Here is a 22,526-nt window from a genome sequence, read left to right on the forward strand (position 1 = left end):
GTTATATGATCATAAATTTAAAATGGTGGCTATAATGCTATATAAGATCTAAAATTTGGTTATATTTCCAAATTTCCCATACTAAGGGAGGTGTATTCAATTGAGATTTTGAGAGATTTTAATTCTTTTAATGAATCTAAGAGTATTCAATCAGGATTTTAAGTGATTATTTGAAATTAAAGGTGTATTCAATCAGAATTTTAAGATAGTTTATTAAAATTCTTAGAAATTCAGATGTATTCAATTAGGATTTTGAAGAAGTTTATAACATTCAGATATATTCAATTAAAATTTGATTTTAAAGGATTTGAGAAAGTTGAGGAATTTGAGGGAATTTGAGAGATTTCGCAGTGTATTTTAAGCATCCACAAATCTCACCTCTTCCCATGAGATTTCGAGGGAATTGAATCAAAATTTTATATGGAATCTCTATAAATCAATTAAACTTCATAAAAATCTATAAATTTATAAATCCATTAAAATCTTTCAAATTCTCGATTGAATACACCCCTTTAAAACACCATAACATTAATTATATTGGATTCTTGCTTACTTCGACCATAAAAAGAGAACATTTCAAACATTAACCCAATGAGATAGATTAATAAAAAGAAAGCCCCTCCGATTAGCAATGTGGAGTGGCTTACCGCGTCGACAACTTAAATATCGCACAAAAATCATGTGACTGTTGAACCTTAAATATGACTAGACTAACTTGTTTTAATACTATGAAGAAAATTTTGATTATTACTAAAAACCAAATTATAATGGGACAGTGACTCGTTATACTTACAAGACTTAATAAACCGGTGTATGAGTTTTCACATCCAGACAGTATCTTCCATGTATAAATATAGGATAATGCTACGGACACTAAAATTTTAAATCAAATTGTATAAACCAAATGATATGATTGCAATGTTTAAATTATTAATTAAGTGTTAATTAACGTGATATTTTCTATTGATGTCACACCGTTTAATTTATAAATTTAATTTAAAATTTTAATCTTTCTAATATTATTCTAAAATTTTTGAAAGCTCAATAACTTCTTAACAGTATGTTTAGAAGCTAAACCAATATCGACCCCACAACTCGAATCAAAGATTAACAATTTTGACATCATTTACTATTGGTTGTCCCTCGGTTAGCTATAAGTAGAATAGGGTTTTGCATACTTTCCCTACACAGGACAACCGTACTTTCTCTTGCACTCTCACTAACTCACATTACCTTCAATATCTTCACCAGTCCCGCTACAACCAACAATGTCCGGAGTGTGGATATTTGACAGAAACGGCGTCGTTCGGCTGGTCACCAACCCAACTAGGGAGTCGTTCGAGCAAAAAGAGCCGCCGCATCCGGGTACAGCCACCGCACCCGGTGCTCGGCCCCGAGTCTTGGTCTACCTCCCAGCCAACCAGGTCATTCAATCCTACTCCGAACTCGAGCAGCGACTCACTGAACTCGGCTGGACTCGCTACCGCAACTCCAATCGGCCCGACCTCCTCCAGTTCCACCGCTCCGAGAACTCAGTCCACCTCATCTCGCTCCCAAATAATTTTACCAACTTGAAGTCCTTCCATATGTACGACATCGTCGTCAAGAATCGCTCCTTCTTCGAAGTTCGTGACCCGGCTGCATTGCAAAGCTAGGGTTTATGGTGCTTTATTCATCCTCAATATGCATTTTAGTCATCATGTAAACACCAGGCTTTTGTCGGCCAATTAACAGTGAAATATAATTGTTTCATCTCATTTTCTATTTTTTTAAAATAAATAATATTATCTATGATTCAAATTCGTATTTAATCAGAATTGAACCGAAAACCTGTACCAATAAAGGAATATACTACTGGATTGTAATACTAAATGACGTCGGTGAATAATTAAAATCCTGCATTTATGTGGTTGATAAAACGATTAGAGAAATTTACATTGGCTTATTCTTTAATAAACACGTCACTTGTATCATAATGTGATCGTGGTCTAAATTATCGAATCTTAATTATAATATTTTCAAGTTTTTAGCAGTCTTCCTTTTCCATGTTTTATAAATTGGTGGATGTGTTTTTATATCTTTGAAGGCATTTTAATAACAATTTTGTTTTTAGTTCTTCAGTTTTTATTTTCACTATTTTTTAAAACATAAAAAACCAATTGACAAAAAAAGTAAAAAAAAAAAACATTTAAGTTTTCAAAATTTAACTTTCAGTTTTATGCTGAAAATGGTTACCATATAAGTTTTTAATAACTGAAAATAATGAATGAAATCGAAATGGTTATCAAAACAATCACTTTTAATTATTTATTTTTTAACATCTTGTAGCAATTAAGATAAGAGGAAATCATTTTGTCATTAAGTGAACAATAATATTACGTAATGAGCGTTATAAACACAAAATTATGTATGTTCTATGATAGATTCTCTCTCTCTCTCTCTAAGATAATAGAAACTCACCTTTATCCTTGGTAGGCACATACAAGGGGTGTAGGTAAGCCTTCCCAGTCTTCCCCAAATATAGGGTTGTGGGTTAATCCTTATGATGGTTTGTTTTAACTGCTTGCATGTATGTTGATCAGAAGCATATAGCACTGGTAAGACTGAGAAAGTAACAAGTGGGCCCTCACATGCATTAATGATTGTGAATCAAAATCAAGAAAAAATCCAACTGGAATTTGCAGTTTATAATGAATATTAGAGTCATCAAGAACATGTAGCTAGCTAGCTATACCATGTCCTTTGGATTGTCAGTTTCAGAAGGCAGAAGTACCACAGACTGTAGAGGTTTAATGCAAAGGAGGATGATTCTCTCCTTTTCTAATTTCTTTACCCTTTTATCTCTTCTTCTTTAAACGGTCACGATTAAGCCACGTCAACATTTTATATTGATGTTTTTATAGAGATAATAAGATAAAAAATAATGTGTGATAGGAGAGAATGAAAATAGAAAGATAAAGAATCCTCCTCCTAATGCAAAAGGTTATATTAAATAGGTAAAACAAAAGAATGTGTGTGTGTATATATATATATCTTTCTCGAAAAGGATTCTCTCCGAATCCCTTCCATCAAGTCTACTAAGACCACAAATTCGGACCTTTGAAATTTGATTGAACGGCTACAAATAGGAATCCATTTTAAAAGTTATAATAATTTTACCCGTTGAATCAAATTTCAAATGCTTGAATTTGTGACCTTAGTAAAAAGAATATGAAGATGATCCCTTTCCTATACATATACATACATACATATATATATATATATAGTTGCTGTGTGTTGAAAATATTGAAAAGAACCCGTTACTTGTACCACGTATTATGTACTACCTATAAACCGGTGGCCATCCTATTATTAAGGAAGGGGATCTTCTTCGAATCTCTTTCACCAAATCATCTTTATTAAATAATATGAATTCTTAAAATTTGATTTAACTGTTAAAATTATTGTAACTTTTAAAATGAATTCTTGTTCATAGTAGTAGTTGATGAGAAGGATAATGATGCAGATCAGTATTGTTGCAAAGCTCTGAGAAGTAGCAGAAAAACTAGCTACAGCTTCATAAATGCAGATCATATGATGGTATGATATCGGACGAGGATCCTTTCAGGATTTTCTTTGTGAAAATCCAAGAATTAATTAATTGTGTTCGTTTATCATACATTATATGGTTAGAAATTATTTTAAATTTTAAATTAAATATAAATAGTACATAATAAAAATTAATTGTAAAATATATAATGAACAAATATAATTGATTGAACATATCACAAAAAAATCTGAAGCAGATCCTATTCCGTATTATATCCTTTTCTTCCAGCCCCATAGGGGTGTCTATCTGTGTGTCATTTCAATTTTCTAAGACTGTTTATCTCGCTGTGGTCAAAGGAAATCAGCTTTTTGCATGGCACAAATTTTTGGATGCTCTGTACTATCTGATATTTCAAATGTTTTAATCTTTAAATATTAATTGTGGTATTTTTAAATAAAAAAAATTAACTATTTAAACACCTAGAGTACCTGATAATTTAGGAAATGGATCATATTTGAATCTTTTTCATCTAATCTTTTTTTATCAAATAATCTGAATTCTTAAAATTTGATTCAACGATTAAAAACATGAGCTCATTTTAAAAGTTATAATAATTTTAACCGTTAAATCTAATTTAAAAAATTTGAATAATTTAATAAGAAAAATCAAATGAAAAGAATCCGAAAAAATCCTTTCCGATAACACAAGCACCCAAGAAAGTCTTTTGCATGGTGTGTGTGGTGACTCGATTCGAATCTTGGGGTGGCCCCATTGGATATCGACCTGGCAAAGCTGGAAAGATAGGGATTTTCTAGCATACTAATGTATTTTATATTTCAGAATTTTTAATCATAGGATCCCTATCTAAAATAAACTAAATAAAATCTAACGATTAAAAACTTCGGCAATATGAGATAGAAGAAGAACCCGGAGGATCCTGCCAAGATTCTCTTTGTGAGAATTCTAAAAAAAAATTGAATCGCATTCGTGTAATTAAAAATTATTGTAAATTTTTTTATTTAAAATTAAATATAAACAGTACTTGACAAAAAATAATTACATATACGATAAATAAATATAATTAGAGGATTTATAGAATCCTCGTAAAGAGGATCCAACGAAAATAGAAAAAGAATAGAGCAAGAGAGCACGAAAGAGAGAAAGTAAGATGAAAAACAGATCATATAGCTAGGTCGTGATAAGACACATCGAGCTGCTCTCATGATTCAGGAAGGTCTCATAGCCATCTGCATAACGTACAGATGGTAATGAATATTCATTAGGCTACAGTATAGCTTGATGATCCCATACGCCACAGTATAGCTACTATGATACCATCCCAAGCCCTAATGTTCATCTATTAAGTACTGCATCTAACTTATTTTAATCGGTCAATTACTTCTATGTGTGCTATTAAACATGACAGATTAGTGGAAGTTTGCCAATGACAAATAGAACAATGGCACACTGGTCTGCTCAAATTTTATTTTGGTCCTGTGTTTTGAATTTTACCAATTTTTATCCTTGTTTTAACTCGTTAACAATTTTTATAATTTTGTATAATTTGACATTAATCTTCTTCCTTTTGTTTAGATTAAAAGAAACTCTATTAAAAAAGATCAAAAACTTACATAGGATAGGAATGTCAAAAGTTGTCCTCGCAGCAAACCAAGAGGTCACATATGCTAAAAAAACCAAAACAACTTCACGATTATAAATTCATCATTAATACAATGTAATTCCTTCCTAGTTATGGAAGACCAAAATCCAACCAACATGAAAGACTAAACCTTCCAAGCCGAAGAACTTACATAAAGGCACCATAAGGAAAAGACTGCCCTAGGAGTTACCTGCACTAACCTTGAGCATCCTATTCATAGTCCTTCCCAAATGCACAAACCACAAAACCACTCTAGGCTCTAAGGCCATCTCCAACCGAGGGCTGGCCAGAGGGCTCGTTTTAGCCTTCTGGCCCTCAAAGATATTAATATTTTAATGAACAATACATGACCATATTTGCCTCCATCTCCAATCAAGGGTCAAATGGTCATAGGGCTCGTTTTAGTCTTGTCACAAAAAACTGTCTCTAACCAAGGGCTAAGTGACATTAGCTAGTCGTTGGATCTATAATTCATACAACTTGGAATTTAATCTATTTCAATTCAAGTTTGCAATGAATTCTAACATTGAATCCTCTTTGGATTCCAAATGGGGCTCCTCATCCAATTCCAAATTGGAAGAAAAATGGGCGCAAATGAGACAAGAAGATGAGGAGTCTAATGAAGAAGTTCAAGTAAAATGCAACAAATAAAACAGAGCAGCAGCCATGGTTGCGGCCATGGTGTGTCAACCAATTGAGGAACAACCTCAATAGGGTGGCTGGTCGTTCTTACAAACCACGAAACAAAGTGATGATGCATGCCAATCTAATAAACAACTACTTCAACCCCAACTCGGTGTATATAGAAGAGGATTTCAGACGTCGTTTTCGGATGAGGTGTCATGTATTCTAGTGTTTACTTCGTGATGTCCAGTAGGTCAATCTATACTGTCGACAAAAGTGGAATAGAGCAGGCCGTCCTGGTTTCTCACCTCATCAGAAGGTTACTGTTGCACTCCGAATGATGGCTTATGACTCCCCAGCTAATTCAATGAATGAAACCCATGGTATGTCTAAGTCTATATGCTTTGATACTCTTGACCAATTATGTGACACAATTGTTCAGGTTTACAAAGACAAGTACCTCCGCGAGCCAAATCAAGAAGATCTGAATCGGCTCATTCACAAAGCTGAAGACCGTGGGTTTTTAGGCATGATAGGGTCGTTAAGATTGCATGCATTGGGATTGGAAGAACTATCCCACCGGATGGCAATGAGGTTTTAGCGGAAGGTCGAGAAAGCCAACTGTTATGTTAGAGGCGATTGCCTCATATGACACATGGATATGGCATGCTTTCTTTGGAGTCCTAGATCCCAAAATGACATTACAGTTCTTGGGCATTCACCCCTCTTCAATCGCCTGACGGAAGGTAAAGCACCTCAACTTAACTAATACATCAACGGTCATCAATACAATATAGGGTATTACTTGGCAAATGACATATACCCAAAGTGGGCGATACTTGTCTAAGCAATTCCAAACCTTAGGAATGACACAGAAAAGTTGTTTACCTTACACCAAGAGGCATACCAGAAAGATGTTGAGCGAGCTTTCAATATTCTACAAGCACGGTGGAAGATCATCAGCGAACCGGCAAAAAGGTGGAGTCGAGAAAATTTGGACTCCATCATGATGTCTTGCATCATATTACACAATATGATAGTGGAGGATGGGCGAGATAGGTATATTGATGGAGAGTCCGATGATGACCAAGAAGATCCAAACAGGTCAAGAAGGGCTCATGCAAAAATATATTATTGGCCTAATTTGCCTTTCAATCCAAGAACTGGTAGTATCTATAAATGAGTACATGAGACGCTATAAAATGATACATTCTCGTGCCACAAACAAGCACCTACAATAGGATCTTGTTGCACATCTTTGGGCCAAAAGAAGTATGGAGTAGGCGTTTAAGTTTTATGTTGTTAAATGTTTTTAAAAATATTGTTTCAGTTTCATGTTGTTAAATATTTTTTTTTATGTTGTATAATTTTTATGTTGAAACTAGTTTTGTACAATGCGTTTCTCATCAAGTTCAATAGTATATATATTTACTAAGTAGATTTTAATTTATTTATTTAGTACTTATAACACTTAAGAAATTGAATGATATATATATGTAAAAAAAAATTATTGTGGGTTTTTATTAGAAAAATATATTATTGTGCGGTTTATGTAAAAAAAATTTGAATTTGAAAGGAGTAAAGTCACATTTTCAGTAATTTTTATAATAATTGAAAAAAAAAAAAAAAAAACCTTGCGTGACACCTTAAAATGGTCGTCGCACAAAAGCACTTTGCGCGACGTCAAATTGTATACCTACATCGCGCAAGTTATGATAATTTTGATGGTGCTATAGTGAAAAATAGGCAGTTTTTTTTCAATTTTCCTAAGTTTGGACCTCTTCCCTCTTTCCATATAATTAATAAACCTCTATCTTCCCTCTTTCCCATATAGACCTCTTCCCTCTTTCCCTCAATTTTCTTAAGTTTGGACCTCTTCCCTCTTCCCTCTTTCTCTTCCTTCTCGCTCATCTGTCATTCTCTCTTTACCGTACACATCTTTCTCCCTCTCGTTCGCAAGCTTTCCTCTTCACAATCTCCAATCCAACCACCACCACTACTCTGTCGGTTGTCTCTCTCCCTCTCATTCTAAACGACGGGCAGCAACGCGAATCTCGAAGCCGACGTGAATCAAGTCCCAAAATCAAGGTGAGGATTTCTGATTTTCAATGGGTTTTTGTTATTTAGGGTTTAGGCTCAAATTGCGTGTTGGGTTTTTGTCAATTTGCTTTTTTCGTGATGTGATTCGAGTTGATTGTCTAAAGTTTTTGCAATTTTGTTGATCTGTATATGTGTTTTCTGTATGAACATGGAGGTGTTCTTGTTGAAGTTTTTGCAATTTTGTCAATGACTTATTTATGTTTGGCAGTATTTATGAGTTATTACCAAGATTGATCTGAGTATGTAGAGCATAATTTGAGCATTGTTGAAATGAATCTGCAGTATTCTAATGTTTTCAGTCAAATGGTCGCTATCCCAATGAAGACTTCATCGAAAGTCAAAGCCTTTGTGCAATTTCCCCTGCTTGTTTATAGAGGATATTAGGTGAAGCACATGCCTTTACTAGATATATTTAGGACTTTGGATCTACAAGTTAAGAGGGGAGAGAAGACTTGTAAAATTACAGCATAAGTTTTTCCAGTGCAACTGTTCGTGTAGTAAACTTTGCTATCCGATGGTTGTGGACCTGATTAAGTTATAACATTAACTAATGTAAACCTTGATAGCACAAGCTGTCTAATTACGCTGATAGTCTCTCAAACTTACAAGTTTTACTGAATTCCTATTTCGTATCTTAATTCTTCACGGGGGGATGCAACAAACTTGGATTTGCACCGAGTTCTTGTTCAATAAATAAAAGCCTACTATTATTTTATTGTTTTTCATATTCGTAGGTCATTTTTGATCTTGATGATATATCCCCCGAGGTCAAGGCCTACTTAGATAAGACCTTAGCAACCCAATACAAACATTGGAAGAACTATCTTCACACGCATTTTAAGCTATAGGATACTCCGGAGATTGTTCGCCTACATGGTTGCCCAAGTGAGTTGAAGGACCGGCCAGAGGATTAGGAGTGGCTCTACAAACATTTTACGGACCCAAAATTTGTGGTATGTACATAATATTTGAATAATAATTTATTATTGTTTTAGTTTTTTTTTTAAGCTTTTTTGATTAATTTATTTCAAATAGTCGCACTAACATGTATATTGTGTGTTTCACAGAAGAAATTTGTTGCTGTCAAGATAGCTCGAGAGTCAAAGAAACTTCTCCACCATTCCGGTTCGAAACCCTTTTCGTATAGGCTTGAGGCACGATGTCAGGTAAAGGTATATTAATTTAGAAATTTTATACAATTTATTTATTATTATTGATTAATAAAATTTTCTTAATGTTTTTTTTTTCTTCAGAAGGGTTCTAAGTTCCCAGAGATCGACATGTTCGAGGATGTTTACGTTCGACCTGAAGATGCGACCGCTAAGCAACTTCATGTAAGTATATATGTAATTTTTATTATTCTTATATGTATGAATTGTTCAAATATTATTTATATATATGTTTTTTCTTTATTGTTACAGGCTCTTATGGTGGAAAAGTGCACTGCTGTTCTCCAAGAAGCAACATCGCAGCTTCCCCTGGAGACCCCAATTAAGGGCGTCGTGGTACCCGAGGATGCAGGTTTTCAGATCCTGACTGATGTCCTGGATCAGAACTTCGGTCGTCGTCACGGCAAGGTTGTTCGGTGCATGGGGAAAGCACGAGTTCGTGAGACTGGTGCTTCTTCTTCCAGATCGAACACCACAGAGGTCAATTCATTGAATGAGGAAGTGACAACCTTAAAGGATCAGCTTGAGGTCCAGGGTGAGCAGATGAAGGAGCAAATAAGGGCCCAGGGCGAGCAGCTGCAGGTTTATGTCGAGCATATAAGAGACCTTATACAAGCCATACAGATGACCAGCCTCCAAATCTCGCTACCAGTACCTAATCTTGCTACACCTTCAACCTCCGAGTCACTTCATCCTGCCGATACCCAGTAGCCACTGCACCTAGAAGACTACTTGTAGTTTTTTCTTTTTTATTCGGACATCTTGTATGTACATTTTCATATATTTTATAATGAAATACTTTTCTTTGGTTAATTAATTATTGTTTAGAATTTAATTACAATATTATTAAAAATTAAGAAAATAATATTTTTGACCAAAACCAAAAATCCACTTTGCGCGACATAGGCTACGTCGCACCAAGTCACTTTGTGCGCACTTTGCGCGACGTATACTGCGTTGCTCAAAATAGCTTTGCGCGGCGAAGGGGTTACATGCGTCGCGCAAAGACACTTTGCGCGACGCAGCCTGCTTCACGCAAAGTCACTTGCGTGACGAAGGGGTTACATGCGTCGTGCAAAGTGCGTGACGCATGTAACCCCTTCATCGTGCAAGTCCTTTTGTCATTGCCTTGCCGCGACGGTTTCCGCAAGACGAAGGTTCGTTAGGCAAAGTTTTGCGCGACGTTTTTTTACTTTGCGCGACGAAAGACTTGCGTCGCGCAAAGTTTTTTTGTACTAGTGATAAAATCACCTTAAAAAACTCACGAACATCCTCCTATTGGAATCACTCCAAAATTCATCCGTTTGATTACTTTTCGCTCAAGAGGAAGTCAAATGTCCTACATTATAAATATAATTCAAAGTATCAAAATCTCACCAAAATAATCAATAAATTATTACTAAGATTAGGGTAAAATATATAGTAAAATCTTGAAGTGGCCTTCACATGTGTCTTGTGGCGGTTCGCGTGGTGACATCGACGTGGTGGATGGCACATACGTCGACATTTAAGATGGAAAGATATGCTCGGGTCTGATCGTCTACGTGACAGATGCGCCTCGGTGAGTATCCTATTCGAGCCGTCAGACTGATTGAGGTGGAATAAAGTGGTCGTTCGAGCCATGGGATAGAATTCCAAATTCGACCTTGCTGCGTAAATTAAAATAGTTTGACCCCATATTGGACCTTATTTTGTTTATGGCCCAAACATAATGGTTTTGAATGTGTTTTTTTATTTTTTTGTTTTTTAAACCAGCAAAGATTTAATTTCATGTACACTTATCACATTAACATGATTATGATATTACATCCCATTTTTCTGGTTGATCGACGCGGGAAGTTGCTTGTAATGCTGGGAAGACCCACGAAGAGGATCAAGATATACAGTACAATATCATTCATGTATTGTACATCTTATATGATGTTTTTTTTTCCTGCAGTCTCCTTCGTTGGTTTCAATTAGACGACTTAGTATTGTTGCTTACCGACTTGTAAGAATTAGAAAACAGTACTATTGATCATTTTGCTAGCGTTTCAAAAGAGACTGCAGAAAAGAGAATGTAAGTAGCATCTTTGTGTTGTGATCGTTGGACGTTGGATCATAATCCAACGGTTAATAGGTCTACATAGTTAATTTAAAGGAAAACTAATAAAAATGACTTGAAAATTTTGAGTTTTAACGATAAGGAGAAAATAAAGGGTAAAGTGAATAGTACTATGATTGACTTTTTAGTGTAAAAATGTGGTTTTTCGTTAAAGTGAATAGTATCGGAAGCTTTTCGTTAAAATTCCCTTTAATTTAAAGATTGTTTGCAATATAAATAAGATTAAGATTTAGTTAATAGCTATAACTTGTATCCCAAGTAAAGTTAATATATTCCGGATCTCCTTGGGGAATAAGGGCTCCTAATTCTATCCTATTTGGAATGAGATTTGATGTATCAATTATCCTTGGACTGCAAGGATTCCTAATGACATTATTATTGGAATATTCATTAGAGTTAAGTCCATATAAATATAAGGCTAAGGTCTCTCCTCACAACATATAGAAACTCATATGAACGCCCCATTAGATCGAGTATAAAGGAGTATTGAGTGTGCAGAAGACTTTTGTCAACTAACATATTATTCCGCAGGATTTGAATACAATTTCCATCGAAGGAGAAGTCCATGGTTGAGCCTATTTCGCACGGTTCTATCAAAGATGGTTCATCTTTCCTACAGGCTATGTTGACTTCGATTACTTTATCAATTGAGCATAATTTATGGATTCTTTCAAATTAGTGTTTTTAGTTGTTTATGAAATATATAAAGAATAACAGTGACCACCAGAAGACTTTGCATATTTTTATACTTGTCCACGTATGCTTTTCTAGAAGGCATGGCTGCGCAGCAGGACAAGTTTGAGGACAAAGCAACTTGAAGTTGAAGGTGACCAAACAACTTGACCTAATCAAACGACGAAAAGTGCACACCTAAATTTCCTATTATACCCTTCAACTTAGTAATGGGGGATCTTCTGCAGTTGCTCGTGATCCACTCCGATTCCTCATTTAAAAACGGCATACAAAAAACAACAAGATCAAAACAAAAGAGAAAAAAATATATATATCAACTCAGAACTCTCCCTTTGAAACAGTGTTTGTACATTGGGACTCATTCTATAAACAAAAATTTAATTGGATGGTTTTTAGCTTTACTTTGGACCTTGAGTGATTGTGTTTGATTAACTTACTTTGTCGCGACTTAGACGGGTCTAGAAGAGGTAGGTGGTCGCTTAGACAGACGGTTAGGCAAGTTTACGTACTCTTTCGTAATTTTCAAACGTTTAGAAATTAATTACGACAGACAGTTGCTAACTACTTAGCGGCTAATTTTTTAAAACAGTGTTGTACATAAAAATATACGAGCTGTCACGAGTTACAAGTTTTACAAGCTAAACATACAAATTTTCAATTGACTCATTTTTTTAGCGAGCTTAATATTTGTTCGATCTCAGCTCGTTTTATTTACACAATGGAACCTGAACAAGCAAAAAACAAACCGAACACGAGTCGAACTCGAACCGATAAACATCTCTACCTAAGACTAGCTTGTTTCGATTATTTTACTCCAATATTGCCTTCGTTTTAAACAACCCACTATTTTGTTGGGATATGTTTTTTTTCTCTACAAAATCGCCGCCCAATTTCTCACAAATCAACATTTTAAAATATAAAAACAAACAAACATTTTGTCAACTTCGTCGTTCTGAGTTGCGATCGAATTCCAAGCTCCTCTCTCTCTCTCTCTCTCTCTCTCTCTCTCTCTTTTGACTCTGTGTGTCTGCGACTTCTGAACTTTGCCGGACTTTCTTCTGAACCGATGAAGTGCTTCCATTTCACTAACGGGGAGCGGCGGGACGACGATGAACCCGGCGTCGTTCCCCGGACGACGTCGAAGGTGTCGTGGGTGCGGTCTCTCAGCGTGGCCTCCAGCAGGTACGACACTAGGCGGTCCGAGTTCGACTCGGACTCGAGGGACCTGTCCGATTCGTTGGCATTCCAGGAGCTGCTAAGTATGCGGCGGGCCAATGACCTGAGGGTGTTCACGTTCTCGGAGCTGAAGGCGGCGACCAGGGGATTCAGCAGGGCATTGCTGATTGGGGAAGGAGGGTTTGGGTGCGTTTACAGAGGAATCGTCAGCGGCTGCGACGTCGGCGACGGGAAATTGGACGTTGCTATCAAACAGTTGAGTCGCAATGGCTTCCAGGCATGCTCTTTGATCCCCTTTCAATTTTTTATTTTATTTTAAATTTGTCGCCTTTTTATTGTACGATAGTTACTGTATCTGAAAAGCTCTGGAATTTTAGTGTTTTAATCACTAAAATTGTTGGATTGGATTGCAATTTTACAAATTCTAGGTGGCAATTATTGTATATCTTAAATTTGAATTTATCAAGCCTTTCACTTTAATTTATCAAGCTTTTCTCTGGGACTGTTGCTTTGTGGGTTTCGTTTTGTTGTTATTTTCTAGTAAGTTTGTGGCGTTGGGGTGGAAAGTTTGCTTGAATTTAGAGATGGGATTTGTGCCATTTCAGCTAGTTGAATTCGGGTTGTGGGCACGGCACACTTGAGAAACCATATATTTAGAAAGGAGTCGATGATTCTAAAGTATAAAGCCTGTCAGTTGTCAACATAGCCGGTTTACTAACAGTTGTTGTGTAGTTTTGTACTGAAATTGTGTTTTGCTAGTAGGATAATTGATTAGTGATTGGTTTCGATTAAGAATTTCTTTGACCCGTCCGAATGTAGTTTTACTTTACGTGCTCTATTTCGGATTCTAGTTTTCAAGTTTTTTGAGGTTGTCTAATGGGGTTGCAGTATTTTACATTCTAGTATTCAGGGGCATAAGGAGTGGATTAACGAAGTAAACTTGTTGGGCGTTGTCAGGCACCCAAATCTTGTTAAGCTAGTAGGATACTGTGCAGAAGACGATGAAAGGGGGATTCAACGCCTATTGGTTTATGAACTTATGCGTAATAAAAGCTTGGAGGACCATCTATTGGTTCGGTTTTCAACATCTCTCCCATGGATGACAAGACTAAGAATTGCCCATGATGCAGCCCGCGGATTGGCATATCTACATGAAGAGATGGATTTTCAGGTACGCTCTATTGTTTATTTTTATATCAAAACTACCCTACATGAAGACACTCTTCTCATGTTGCCCTTATCTAAAATATACATATAGATCCATTGTCTGTAGCCTTTTCCCTTGTTCCCTTAGGTCGTTTGCAGGAGGGATTTGCAAGTACCAAGGGATCTAGGCTAAGTTAGTTGGAAATGAACTACAAAAAATTAGATTGAGGGAGTTGAAATGCGTTGCATGATAATTAGAAAGACAAACAAAGGATTCACAAATGACTCCTTCAAAGTAGTCATTTGTAAATCCCTGTTATTGCATTGTATTGAGTATCTAAGTTCAAAAGCTCCATATGATCTTTTGTAGTGCATTTCTAACTAACTTAACCTAAATCCCCTGGTACTTGCAAATCCCTTGTCCAAACAGTTTTTTGTGCGTAAATATTCCCATTTTTTTTTTTTTTAATAACAGATGATATCTGCAAATTCATGCCTCCCGTCACTTTTCATATATCTGGTGGCCTACATTTTGTTTAAGTTACCTTCTCAACTATTCTCTAGTCAATATGATCTGGATCTTCCTTATAATCGGTGCAGCTAATTTTCCGCGACTTTAAACCATCAAACATTCTGCTAGACGAGGACTTCAATGCAAAGCTTTCAGACTTTGGACTCGCAAGGCAGGGACCTCCAGAGGGAACAAGTCATGTTTCAACAACAGTAAGTTGCATTATCCTTCGGGTAGAGAAGTTTGTCTTTCTAGAATGAATTTGGGCATATCGTCCTCTTAAGGTGTTGGGAGTTTGGGATGCAAAGTCGCTGATTTCACCATGGTGATATTAGCGATAAAAGTAAATGGTTATTGAAAATTCTAGGCCTTCCTTGGCACTTTGAAAATTTCTGGGAAGACTAAACTGATGGCCAATCTCTTATGAATTCTGAAATGGGACCTATTAGCAATGGCAACCAACTTCATTGTTTGTTTCTGGTGAATTGTAAGTCCTGTGTTCTGGGAAATGCATTACTTACAATGAATATTCGGTTTTTATAGATTGTGGGGACAATAGGTTATGCGGCTCCAGAATATGTACATACAGGGAAGCTGACTGCTAAAAGTGACGTATGGAGCTTCGGAGTGGTTCTGTATGAGCTCATCACAGGAAGAAGGGCAGTGGACAGAAATTTGCCCCGGAATGAGCAAAAGCTTTTGGAATGGGTCAAGCCCTACGTTCCAGACTCAAAGAAATTCCACGTTATTGTTGACCCTCGGCTTGAAGGACAGTATTGCATCAAATCAGCTCAAAATCTTGCATCATTAGCCAACAGATGTCTATTAAAACAACCAAAGTCTCGGCCGAAAATGAGTGAGGTGGTTGGGGTTTTGCGATGCGTCATAGATGAGCTGTCATCTCAAGACAAAGTTGTCCCTGAACCTGTGATTGAAACCGAAGAAGCAAAGGAAGAAACCGTGGAGGAGACTGCAATCGAGTCTACTAAACAAGGGAACAAAAAGAGGGTTTTCGATATAAGAGACATGGTAAACTTTAGAACCAAGTCTATTCGGAAGTTGGATTGGAGAAACTGGAGCCCGTGGTTGATATGAACTTGGTGATTAAGCAATCAGCCAGATTGTGTCAGGAAAAAACCCTCATCCACGAGCTTTCCTCGCTCCTGGAACGAAAGACAACAGATACTTGTTCTTCAAAACTTACGGAGGTATAGGGTTCCTATCCTTTCTTTTTTTTCCGGTAGATGGTTTGTATATATAATTTGTAAAAAGACGCTGCACTTTTGAGGCATGCAACCGTTTGATTCATGCACATAATTTGAGTCAGAGGTTAATTTTCTCTCCCCTGTAACGAGTACCGAGTATTGGATGATGTTTCAAACATACATAAAAGATTTTAGGGGTTCGTGGCGCCCGTGATAAAAAAGAAAGGCCTCTCACTCGCAGCTACTAAAAGAATCGAACAAAAGCGCTTGCATCCCTACCATTCCAAGCCAAAGTAACAATTTGGTGATAAACAAGATACATCATGGCAATGCTCATTTTACAAGCTCGCCTAATTTGTCAAGAAAGGGTTGAAATTTGAATAACATTTAGCCATAATAAACTGTACACCCACAGGACGAACATTCGTATATTGCAGCTTTTGCCATTTAGTTTGACGCCATTTTCAAGCGTAAAGCGGGGAAGCAGAGGGCCGAGGATAGGCGACAGTTTTCCTTGCCTCGTTAGCTGCCTTTATCGCATCAGCTGCTGCTGCTGCTGCTGCTGCTGCACGCTTGGCTTTGCTAGCATCGTCTGCACTTCGTCTGCGCATCCTTTGAACATTACTCTGAGTGCCTCCGGTGGGATTATAATCTGGCAGTTGTTCAAGTGTTTTTACAACCTCATCCATGTTTGGCCTGAGCTTGGATTCTGTGGACAGGCATCTTGCTGCAAGGATACCTGCCTTGTGAGCTCCATCCATTGAATACTGACCTTCTAGACGGTTGTCTATGATGCGAAAGATCTTACGCTTGTTTACCAGGAAGGGTTTAGCCCACTCCACCAGATTGTGTTCTCCGGATGGCCGGTTCTTGTCAACTGCTCTCCGGCCAGATAACATCTCCAACAAAACGACTCCAAAACTATAGATGTCGCTCTTGGCAGTTAGATGACCTGGAATTAGTGAAAACTGAAGCCGTTATACAGGCATCAATTTTGATATCTGGTAATCAGGAATATAAAACCAAAGCACTTGGAAATATTCCAAGTTGAAAGTGGAAAGAGAACGAGTCCCACATGTATACCACATCAGCACACCAACGGAATTTGTAACGGAGTTTGCGGAAGGACCATATTGATGTGTTTTGTAAAACATGAAAGATGTTATTGATTGATTTAAGACATAACGGACGTAAATTATGCATTTATAATGCATAAAGGACCATTTGTGGTAAAAACCCGACTTTTAATACCTGTGGCTAGATATTCCGGTGCTGCATATCCATAGGTACCCATGATCCTCGTAGAGACATGGCTTTTATCACCCGTTGGCCCATCTTTGGCCAAACCAAAGTCGGAAAGTTTTGCGTTGTAGTTCTGGAATTATATCAGAAACCAAAGAAATTCTCAGAATAGCACACAATGAAGTCAAAAGATCTCCTCCTAATATAATCATAATATTGTAGTTAACACATTGAGCAGTCACATACCGAATCGAGCAGGATGTTCGACGTCTTGAAGTCTCGGTATATCACTTTTGTTTCAGCACTGTGAAGAAAAGCAAGACCCTTTGCAGCACCAAGGGCAACCTTGATGCGGAGGTTCCAAGAAAGAGGATGGAAATAAGAGCCTCCTGGTACAAAGTCAGTTTAAAATCATCAATACATTAATTGCTAAAACCATCTTGTTTCAAATGTATCCGGAGATGTAGCTGAAAGAACTTACTCCTGAACAAATGATTTTCCAAGCTGCCCCGAGGCATGAATTCATACACCAGAAGTCGGTGTTCATCCTCCAAGCAAAAGCCAATTAGTTTCACGAGATTCGGGTGGTAGAGCTGTCCTAGATAATTCACTTCTGCCTATAAAAACCCAAATGAAAGCACACGATAAGTCAATTTTGAGGAGAAAAGGAGTAAAATTCATTTTAAAATTGCGAAACTCAGGATTTGCTAGTACTAGGCACTCGAGCAGCAGGGCTCAAACGATTATTTGTTGAAACTTAAAAGCACCAATGCCTAGCTTAACTCTGCCTTAACCAGACGTTTACGAGGTTCTCCGTGTATATACAAGATCAAAGAACCGAGTATGATAATACACAAGTTTTCAATTTGTGTGTAAGTATATAATCAGGGGAAAAAATAACTCACCAACCACTCTCGGTGACCCTGATAACTTTCTTGGTTAAGCCGTTTCACAGCCAAAACTATGCCAGTCCCAGGCTTTGCAGCAGTAAACGAATTTTCATCAATCCACCCCTTAAAAACAGAACCAAATCCACCTTCTCCCAACACACTATCAGGACGGAAATTCCTTGTGGCCATTTTGAGGTTGTTAAAACTAAAGCTCTTTAGATTGGAAGCCTGCAAGATCTCACCCTCACTCCGAGGAGTTGGAGGTGCCGTATATGATGAGACCTTACTGCTTGTGCTGAGGTTCCCGTCATTGCTTTCGAATTTTGAACCTGCATAAGTAAATGTGAAGTGGAAATCAATTTAAAGTCACCACCGAGGCATCGATAAGCTTCCCCGTTCGTACTACTCAATACCTTACACCATATTATCTAAGACAATTATTGAGAAGTGAAACTTCTCCTCTCGTTTTCGGCTGTATTTTGAAAGAAGAACAAATTCATCAGAGAATGGCAAAGCGATAACTGTTCAGTGACATTCCCATTTTTCGTATTGTGAAGGAAACCGAATAAACTCCTTCGGAGAATCTATCAGCAACTATACAGGGGAAAATAAACATGAGAAAATATTTTAAGTTTCCAGATAATCTGTTTTTCAACAAACCACCCACGCAGGACCAACATTATACAAATCCATCATTATAATTTCTACTGAAACAATACTATAATTCGATAAAACCCAAAATTCCGAACACACAGCTGAACCAAAATCAAGCAAGTACGCAAGTGATGGATTGCTTCCCGGGTTGAAACACCAAGTAAGTACACACTTGTGGCAATTAGAATCCATGAAATCTATATGTACCTGTATTTGCAGGGCTCTCAGCTTTGATTCGGGCGCTCAGGCAGACCCCCATGAATTCTAGCCCTAGAAAAAACAACCAGCTTTCCTCAAACCCTCCACCTGCAGATCACACAGATTTTGTTTCAGCTGAAAGCACTTCAAATGAACTTCAGAACCGATAGATCTAGAGTAAAAGCAGTAACTTTTCAACCCAAAAGAGAAAAGGAGCAGAAAAAGTTGGCATCAAAGCTTCCAAAGTTGATTGGTTTTAACTGAGATTCAATTTTTTTTTTCTCCAAAACAAGAAAGAAAGAAACTTTCTTAATCTAGATACAGAATTAACAAAAACCCATTAACTAAAACACCAAGAATCCAAAAACCAACCTCTTTTTTTTCGAAAACTGGAATGTATTCAGAGAGAGAGAGAGAGATATAACAGAGAGGGAGGTGGGTTGTTTATGGTTTCGAGTGTGATGGTTTTCTGCTTTCTAATGGGCAGATATACAGAAAAGAAAACTTTTTCTGAGCATGAGCAAGTTGACTAAAAGCTTTTGGTGTGATGGAGAGAGGGTTGGGCTGTGAAGGAAGGTTGAGAGTACTACATTAATGGCGGGCTGGTCCCGCTCTTCAGCTCAACGTTTCCTACCGCTCTGTTTTTTGGCTTTCGTATCTCTCTCTCGCTCTATATCATTCAGTCGAGTCACCGCTGATAAGCCTACTCACATCTGCTAAACCTTCCTTAGCCGTTTGATTTGGTTTCAGAGACCCCAATCTTCGAGAAGCTTTTCAGAGTACATCACTTACTATGGTGTACGTTGATAAACACTTACAATAAATAAAAAATTTATTTGTATTACAATATATATGATATACAAACTCGTGTTTTGAACGCATAAAAAATATTTAAACGAAGAAGAATCTTATTATATATTATGGACTTGTAATATAACGTCTCGTGTTCCATGAGATGGCTTGGCTTCAGCAGCTTTGGGACTCTGCAACTTAATTTAATTTAGCCACTGAAATTTTGTTTACTTTGTCTTTTTCAAAGTGGGTTAAGTGTCCATCTTCATGCACGTAGGAGTTGATGGACATCATTTCTTGGGGAGAAAAATAGAAAAAATGGTGTTGCGTATAATTAATTAGGTATTGCGCTGGTTTTCGATTTGAGTTAAACCTTTTTATCATAGGACAATATTTTAAGAAATATTCTTACACTTGTTAGTAGCATTAGATTATAGGGCAATTATCCTTGAACCCTTTCGGTTGGTGTTAGTGACAATTTGCTTACTGTCTTTTAAAAGCTGGCGAAAAAGAAATCCTAATCATTGTCCCCATCTATTAGTCTAATTACCAAGTGTTATTGTCACACAGTTATGTAATGATACTTATTTATGTTTTATAATATGATAAAGTATTAATAAATATGAGCGTTTTGATATGCCTAGTTCTTGAAATTTTGAGATTAAATATTTATACCTTTTAGAATTTTGATTAAACATCTTTTTACAATTTAGACGTCACATAATACAAAATTATATGATTTGTCATTATATGTAGTGTACCAAATTAACTATAAAATCTCTAGTGGTTATGATTCAGTATTCAATTTCAACATAAATTCTTTTACAATTTTTAAAAACAACTTGATATTTGCTTTTATTTCTTAGTACCTTTTTCTTTCAACTTCACACCGTATTGGAGCACACACCAACTCTTCCAATCGATGTGCATATCGTACCACCGTTTAAGTTAATTTAATGACTGTTCTCCACCAACTTTGATGGTGGTATGATATATCACACCTTCAAATTTGAATATTGATACCATAGGGTAAGCCTTTTCTTTTACCGCACTTTGTATCCATGTTTTCATAATTTTTCACGTACCATGGTACATTTGGAAAGTTAACTTCGATTGGCACAATGCCTTCTAGATATTATAGTGGGTACATGTCACTTTAACATGAGGTACGTTTCAAGTTGCATGGTACGTTTGGAAAGTTAACTTCAATTGGCACATTGCCTTCTAGATATTATAGTGGATGCATTTCACTTTAACATAAGGTACGTTTCAAGTTGCTTGGTACGTTTTAATTCGACATTGGTACATTTTAATTCGATACTAGTACGTTTTAATTTGACTTTGGTACGTTTCTATTTGAAAAATAAATTGTAATGATCCATGTCAAGAGATATAAGATACAATGTGTGTATACTCAATAATGGTGGATATAAAGATCGCAGAACATTCATAAGCCAATAAAATAGATCATTGTTTATGAACGCCTAATTTCTCTATCTCCCTTAACAAATTTCAGCTTATGTTCAATAGCTATGTTATCTCCCCCTCTTTCTGTTTCTCTCTCCCCTGCAAAATTTCTCACAACTGTATCTCTCTTTTGATGAAGTGGGTAAGAAATGAAAAAGCAGAAAACTGTTCTCCGATTTTTAGGGAGATAATTAAAAATTAGTAATAGATATTAAAGGATAAACTGGAAATGAGTATATATCCTTTTACATTAATAAAAGATAATGAATTAAATAAGAAAATGCTGATGTGGACATACATTAAAGCACCCTAATTAAAATTTTAAAAGTTTAATCAAAACTTAAAACACTACAAATGTTTAGTTTAAAAAATGTGAAAAAGAAGTGGTAGAATCTAATTTTCCCTAATAAAGTATATATACATGTTACAATATGACCAAATTAGTAATATCTCATGTTAATGTAACAATCATATTGAAATACCTATCAGGTGATAGTTTCATGGACGAGAACCAATAATATAACGACTTATAATATTAAGGATTGTTTTTGCCAATGTTTAAATTAAGGACATTGTAATTACACGCCCTAAACTATGTGAATGCAAATTTGTAATTGACCCAAAAGAAACATGTATAGTCTTGCGGCCTTGCTTGCCATACAAAGAGTTCCTTATTTATTAGGTGTGAGCCCATACCATACGTTTTTGTAACAGAATGGTTGGTTCTTGGGACCATAACGTCTCAATGTTCTCACTCTTTCTCCCTCTCCATCCTACATCTTTTTCAAATGAAAAATGACAAGAGGAGCATGTTTTTAGACCATATTTGATGTAGCGATTGATAGTTAGTTTCTTTCTTTAATGATTTAAATAAGTCATTTAATACTACGGTTAGTGTTATTATTCTTCACTTGTAAAAAAGAGATTTTAGATTCGATTCTCACTAAAGGTGAAGTTGAACTACATTATTATAGCAAGCCAATTATAAAGTTTAGCCCACTCCACCACCTCTTTAGTATAAGCATAATGTTAGGGAGATCAAATTTTAAATCAAATATGCAAACCAAATGATGTGTCATTAATAAGAAATAAATACGTTAATCAACACTTAAGTAATTAATAATTCAATCAACAATCACATCATTTAGTTTACAAAATTTGGTCTCTCTAACATTACCCTTAATGTAAATATTATCATTTGTTAAAAAAAAATATATCAATTAAAAAATTCAATCATCAACCGTCACATCACATCACGTGATTTACATTATAATTCAAATAAATAATTTTCCTAACATTATCTTTTTTTTTTTTTTTAATTATTAGATTTCTGAATGTAACTGGCTTTTTTCGGTTTCACCAAATC

At 36.2% G+C, this 22,526-nt stretch overlaps 3 protein-coding genes across 3 annotated transcripts; 2 read left to right on the top strand and 1 right to left on the bottom strand.

Moving 5' to 3' along the window:
* Positions 1 to 1,268: 1,268 nt before the first annotated feature.
* LOC137714270 (flowering-promoting factor 1-like) lies at positions 1,269 to 1,655 on the top strand. Its single transcript, XM_068453519.1, has one exon. The coding sequence runs from the start codon at positions 1,269 to 1,271 to the stop codon at positions 1,653 to 1,655; it is 387 nt and encodes a 128-aa protein (XP_068309620.1).
* An 11,091-nt stretch (positions 1,656 to 12,746) lies between these two features.
* On the top strand, positions 12,747 to 16,050 carry LOC137715077 (serine/threonine-protein kinase PCRK1-like). Its single transcript, XM_068454298.1, has 4 exons — positions 12,747 to 13,332; positions 13,966 to 14,226; positions 14,802 to 14,924; positions 15,256 to 16,050. The coding sequence occupies exons 1-4, from the start codon at positions 12,946 to 12,948 to the stop codon at positions 15,805 to 15,807; spliced, it is 1,323 nt and encodes a 440-aa protein (XP_068310399.1). The 5' UTR covers positions 12,747 to 12,945; the 3' UTR covers positions 15,808 to 16,050.
* A 148-nt stretch (positions 16,051 to 16,198) lies between these two features.
* LOC137715078 (probable serine/threonine-protein kinase PBL9) lies at positions 16,199 to 19,572 on the bottom strand. Its single transcript, XM_068454299.1, has 7 exons — positions 19,274 to 19,572; positions 18,911 to 19,009; positions 18,065 to 18,378; positions 17,641 to 17,776; positions 17,406 to 17,548; positions 17,169 to 17,292; positions 16,199 to 16,869 (listed from the first exon to the last, which is right to left on the bottom strand). Exons 2-7 carry the CDS (start codon positions 18,960 to 18,962, stop codon positions 16,382 to 16,384), a joined length of 1,257 nt encoding a protein of 418 aa, XP_068310400.1. The 5' UTR covers positions 18,963 to 19,009; positions 19,274 to 19,572; the 3' UTR covers positions 16,199 to 16,381.
* Between the last annotated feature and the right edge of the window lie 2,954 nt (positions 19,573 to 22,526).

The sequence above is a fragment of the Pyrus communis genome, chromosome 14 (assembly GCF_963583255.1).
Source record: "Pyrus communis chromosome 14, drPyrComm1.1, whole genome shotgun sequence".
In the NCBI taxonomy this organism is placed as follows: domain Eukaryota; kingdom Viridiplantae; phylum Streptophyta; class Magnoliopsida; order Rosales; family Rosaceae; genus Pyrus; species Pyrus communis.